Source organism: Leucoraja erinacea, chromosome 1 (genome assembly GCF_028641065.1).
Source record: "Leucoraja erinacea ecotype New England chromosome 1, Leri_hhj_1, whole genome shotgun sequence".
Lineage (NCBI taxonomy): Eukaryota > Metazoa > Chordata > Chondrichthyes > Rajiformes > Rajidae > Leucoraja > Leucoraja erinaceus.
The window spans coordinates 117,769,481-117,775,815 of NC_073377.1; the positions used below are offsets into that span (position 1 = coordinate 117,769,481).

Consider the following 6,335-nt stretch of genomic DNA (forward strand, 5'->3'; position numbering starts at 1 on the left):
TACAGTTGCTCCTGATTGCAAGAACATATTCTAAAAGCATTCCCTAAACATAAAAATAGTGTGTCAATGCTGACAGCCTACAATATATCCTCAAATGTCGTAACCAACCCACTGGACCCTGTCATTTCACAACCCACTCCCCTTTATCCTAGCTACATTCTCTCTCCACTCATAGCCTTAATTAAAGGTTCTGAAAAGTTAACAATTCCTAACCACACACCCCCCCCCCACCACAAATGATGCTTGACCAGCTGTTCCTCGTGCAGATTATTTGTTGTTATCTATCCTGGATGACTGGTAAATAAAGCTGAGAGGATTTATGCCCCTGTGACATGAATATTCCTGCAATTGATCTTTAATTGACTACTTGGTTGAATTTAATATGCATGACCTTCAAATAATGTTTCTTTACATAGACAACAAGATTAAGATCAAGCGGCAATGACAAAAAAAATTATTGGTGTGGTGGCGCCAAAGATTTTTTTACACTAGAAATTTCTCAATTCACAACCAATCATTTAACTATCAGCGCTGTACACTGGTGGTTTATATTAGTGATTTTCATTTGAAGCTACAAATCTAAATCAGGACAACAGGAGAAAGAAGATTTGTTTTTCTACTCACTGTCACCACGCACAATCTAGCATATGATACAATCTCAGCTAAGATTTGCACAAACAACCGCTCTTAGATCACCAAAAACTAATAGCAGACGTCTGGAAAGTCATCTCATCATTTCTTTGATGGGCTGTAAACAACCTGAATAGAATTCTACAATACATGACATTAAGGGGGAGAATAAGCATGCAGATCATCAAATTATTATTTTAACAAATATAGTTGTTGAATAAAAATATCAAAAGACAAATTATTCACAATAGCCAATGCTCCAATATTGACAAATGATGGCATAGGGAAATGTTTGCATGAAATAAACAGGAATAAAAGATCCCACCAAATCAATGAAATGCAGCCAGTGAAACATCGGTCTGAACAGAGATAATTTTCTTGGAAATAACATCTTGTTATGTGGAGATTAAACAGACTGCACTTCACCACCCAATGCATACATCTATATTTGATGTTATAGTAAAAAAAAAAACTATTAACAATTTCTCACTGGGCAAAAAATTTGGATTATAGTTTGGCTAATACATTTATCTGGCCACTTCTGGGTCTTATTCCAGCCATTTCAAATTGGATGGTATTTATTTCCAGATATAATGGTTTTTAAAAGATTTTCTCACAGAAATGTTTGCTTTTAGCATCAAACCAGCTGCAATTTGCCTATAGCTTTACATGGTTTGAACCAACCTCCTTTCCCCCACCCCCCTTATTAGCTGCAACTTAAAGTCAAGCATTTTTACTAACAAATTGATTTGTATTCAGTTGAAAGATAAGGACATAAAGCAATGCAGCACAGAAATCCGCCCTTTGGCCCACTATGTCCTCGCCAACCTTTTGCCCACCCACACGTCCAATTTGGTTGCATTTGATCTATATCCTTCTTTGCCTTGCCCATTTGTCAAAATGTCTCTGGCAGAGTATTCATTCCTCTCAGCTTAAACCCATGCTTTTTTTTTGTTTTTGACTCTACCTACGCCACTCATTATATGCGTATTTTTATCAGGTCACCTCTCAACCTAGCCAATCTTTTCCCATAATAAAGTCCTCCAATCCATGTAATAATCACCTCTATGCTCTTTCCCGTGAGTGCAATAACACAAAAATAATTGATGCCCAAAACAAATAACTATTCATATTCATTTCAGTTTAAACTACAGGAACACAATTTCATCACTATAATTTCAGTTTCAATTTAAAGAAGACAATGATTCACATTGTTAAATACAGCTACTATAATCCTATTATAATACTATAATTCGGTATAACCCAGCATCTGCAGTTCCTCCCTACATTATTATCCTGCAATTGGATAGAATTCGTGAGAATAGAACAAGCATTTTTTTTTTAATGTAAGTTACAATATTACCCCATATTCTTAATAATTCACAATTACTTGGAATATCTGTCCAATTAAATAACACACTTCAAGAACGATGCACCTTGGAGAAGGTAGTGAAGAATTACAAAACAATTTCCGGGACGAAGTATATATTTTCCATTATTTGGAGACATTCAATGACGCGTTATCCCCTCTGTAGCACATGGGGCTAAGGGTGGGATTTAGCAGGATGTTCAAAGTTATTTGTAAAAGAACCCGAGGGGAGACCAGGAGAAATGATTTATACAGTGAGATGTTATGATCTGGAAGATAATAATCAGACGGTCAAAGTTCAGCAAATTCAATGACAGCTTTCTAAAAGAAAATTGGTGCATTTTTATGGAATATAGATGTGTAAGCCACGGGAAAGCACGAGCAGGGGATTGACAGGACACATTTTTGAAAAGGCCAGCTCAGAAACTATGGCTTGAATGGCTGCAATACCGGATGATTCTCTAAACAACAAAATGCAGACATTACAATATCAAAACAGATTTAAGACTTTAAAAGGGTAATAAGCTTTCACACTGCAAAAGTTTGCATGCATAGCCAACAAAATTCAAAAGAGATAAAAATCAATAAACTGCAAATGTTGGAATCATAAGTGACAACAAAATGCTGGAAATATTCAATATGTGAGGAAGCATTTGTGAAGAGGGACAGAGCTGAAGTTTCAGGTCCAATGAATGACACTTAATCAGATTTGTAAAAGTTTAAAAAAAATAAAAAGTGTTTTAAAATGCAAACGCCATAGAGAAGGATATTTAAACCCGCCTGTTTTTTCCCCCTCATTATTTCAGGGTCATCACCCTGAAACATAACTTTATCTTTCCACAGGTTCAACAAGTTATTTTTCTTTGAAAGGAAATGGCTTGGAACTAGTAATCAGAACTAGTGAAATAACACTGTGAATGCTGGAAATCTGACAATCACAATGCTGGAAATATTGAGCAGATTAGTCGGCATTCCCGGAGGAACGGATTTGTGAAGACCTCAGCAACAGAGGAGAAAACAAAACTTGCAGACTTGTGACTGAACCATTTCAGCAAGTCCACTGGAACATCAATAGAATCAGAAATGCTGAAGATACGTAGCATGTTAGATAGCCTCCGTAGAGAAGCAGTTAGGAAACAAGCAGAACAAAGGACAGTCAGTGGATGTTGTTTTCTTGGATTTTCAGAAAGGCTTTGTTAAAGTGCCACGTGGAAGGCTGCTAAACAAGAGAGGAGCCCGTGGTATTAGAGGACAGGTACTAGTATGGATAAAAGATTGGTTTACTGGCAAATGGCAGAGTGGGAATAAAAAGGGCCTTTTCTGGTCGATGGTCGGTGACTAGCGGTGGTCCGCAGGGGTTGGTGTTGGGTCTGCTAATTTGCAAGTTATATGTTAATGATCTGGATGGGGCCTGATGATATGAAAATAGGTAGAGGAGCAGTGAGTAGGTAGGTTGCAGAAGGACTTTGACAGGTTGGGAGGATGAACTAGGTGCCAAATTGAACACAAAGTGTACAGTCATGCCCTTTGGTAGGAGAAATAAAGGCTTACACTACTTTCTAAATGGGAAGGATTCAGAAGTCAAAGGTGCAAAGTGATTTGGGAGTACTGGTGCACGATTACCAAAAAGCTAATTTGTAGGTACACAATGTTGCCTATTTCCTTTGCTCCATAGATGCTGCTGCACCCACTGAGTTTCTCCAGCTTTTTTGTGTACCTCCGATTCTCCAGCATCTGCAGTTCCTTCTTAAACACAAGTTAATTTGTAGGTTGAGTCGGCAAATACCTATGCAAATTTATTTTGAGGGGGCTAGAATAGAAAATATTTAATGTTGAAGCTTTATCAGGTACTGGTGAGGTCACATTTGGAATATTGCAAGCAATTTTGGGTCATATATCTGAGGAAGGATGCACTGACTTTGGAGTCCAAAGGAAGATTATGAGAAAGATCCTGCAGACAATTGGGTTAACTTACAAGGAACGTTTGAAGTCTCTGGACCTGTATTCTCGAGTTTAAAGGAATGTGGGGGATCACATTGAAACCCACTGGAAAACAAAAGGCCTAGATTGAATGAACGTGGAAAGGATGTTTTCAGGAATGGGACTCTTGGACCATCCTAGACATGGCCTCAGAATAAAAAGGAAGTACCTTTAGAATGGAGATGAGGAACAATTTATCTAGCCAGAGGGTGTTGAATCTGTGGAATTAATTGTGGAAGACGGCTGTGGAGGCCATGTCATTGGATATTTTTAAAGTAGAAATTGATAGATTCTTGATTAGTAAAGATGGTGTCGCCCTCGAGTGTGGCTGCCTCACCTGCAGCTGTCTGTCCTCTCATCTTTTTTGTTATTTTTAGTCTGTTTTAAAGTTTGTTTTTGGAGGTCTTAAATCTTTTTTATGTGGGGGAGGGAGGGGGGAAACGTTTTTTCTTAGTCACTTCCTGGTCGAGGATGCGTCTATCCTCCGAGCCGCATCTTCGTCCCCTTCACGCGGCCTACCATCTGGATTGGCGTGGCCTTTGCGGCCGGAGACCGACCATAGCTTCAGCGGTGCAGTACTGGATTCCACCGCAGAGCGAGCGATGCCTTATCGGAAATCGCCGTGTTGGAGCTCTGGAGTGCTGCGACTGCCGACTTCAACACCGTGGAGCTGTGGTTTGTGGAACTTCCAGCCGCGGGCGCCGCTGACTTTGACATCGCGGAGCCTGGGATCTCTCGCCGAGGTCGCTAGTGTTGAATCTCCACCCAGCACGGCCAGTGGACTTCGGGAGCTGCGGTCTCCGGTAGGAACGGTCGATTCGGAGACTCCGGGCCGCTGATAGTGTTTTTCCGTTCAAGGGCCTGAAACATCGGGGCCGCTGTAGTGGCGACTGCAGAGACCTCAATAGGCCCCGACCACAGGTGAACAGAGGAAGAGGACTGAACTTTGGTACCTTCCCTCACAGTGGGAAACGTTGATTCCATTGTGCAGGGATGTTTTTTTATGTTTTATGTTAAATTCTAAAGGGTTGCGTTTATCTTATTTGTGTGCTGCATGGTAACTCAAATTTCACTGCACTAATTGGTGTATGTGACAATAAATGTCCTTTGTCAAAGGTTACAGGAAAAAGGCAGCAGGGGGGGAAATAGATCATCCGTGATTGAATGGCAGAGTAGACTTGATAGGCTGAATAGCCTAATTCAGTTCCTATGTCTCATCGTAGAGGCATCCTCCACCACGGAGTCGACACTTTTTATGGTTCTCAACTCGGCTCGCTGACTATTTCCCCACACTTGTTCCTACTGGTCTTGTCACCATGGATCTGAAGCAGCCAGACGCCGCCACTCCCAGAGACTGCAGCAACGTGCCCGCTCGCACTCATCCATGGGGGAGGGAGGGGGGCGCAGCTGGAAGGCAGGCGCCTGCTATTTGGCGGCGTCCTGTCTGGTCTATGGCGCACTATGTGGCAGGGGGAAGTGCGGCCTACTCGAGGAGGGTGACCGTGGCCCACCCGTGGGCGGGCGGGCCGGCCAGCGAGGCATACCCGTGGGCGCACGGGAGGGACCCTCGCTGCTGCTGCGTCCACCCCCCACCCCATTCAGTAGAAGGCCCGGCTCAAGCCTCGGCCTCGATTTATACCCACCCCATCACCACCTCACCTTCTCACACAGAGTCCGCACTTGGTTCTCGTTCAGCTGCTTGCACTCGTTCAGCTGCTCGACCCATTGGTCCAGCTCCTTGGCGAACGCCTTGCTTTCCATGGTCACCGGCTTTTTAAAAGACAATTCTCCTTGTTATTCACCGTGAGAGGAGAAGCGGCGGACACGTTACATGGAGTCGGGAGCCCCGAGGAGCTCGGCGGCGGCGTCCGCGAGAAGAACCAGAGCGAACCAGCAGCGCGCCAGAGGGCGGGGGAGGGGGCGCGCACGCACGCACTAGCCGCGCGCTTCGGTGGCGGGGACGCGCACGTACCCGGTCGCGTGGTGGAGATGGGAAGGCAGTACACGATCGCGCGCTTTGGTGGGGGTGGGGAGGGGTGCGGGGCGCGCGCGCACGACCGTCGGTTGGATTTGAATCGGAGGGAGCGTGCGCGCGACTGACGTGATCCTCCCGCGCACCACTGACGTCACCGCTCCGGCATTTGCGCCTCTGCCGCGTGAGGGGGGAAAAAGAGGCACACGTGATCTCTCTCGGAGCTCCTTGTCCCCGCCGCAGATGGACACAAAGTGCTGGCGTAACTCAGCGGGTCAGGCAGTGTCGATACATGGACAACAGGTACAGGAGTACGCAATTCGGTCCTTCGAGCCGGCACCGCCATTCAATGAGATTATGTAATTATTCGGTGTGACTATGGCT

General features: G+C 44.2%; 1 protein-coding gene across 1 annotated transcript in view; it reads right to left on the reverse strand.

Annotated features, from left to right (window-relative positions):
- ppp2cb (protein phosphatase 2, catalytic subunit, beta isozyme) overlaps positions 1-5,891 on the reverse strand; it is a 17,782-nt gene extending 11,891 nt beyond the window's left edge. Inside the window, exon 1 of the mRNA XM_055641997.1 lies at positions 5,639-5,891. Coding sequence (XP_055497972.1) covers positions 5,639-5,740 — 102 coding nt within the window. The 5' untranslated portion in view covers positions 5,741-5,891. The remainder of the gene's footprint in view (positions 1-5,638) is intronic.
- Between the last annotated feature and the right edge of the window lie 444 nt (positions 5,892-6,335).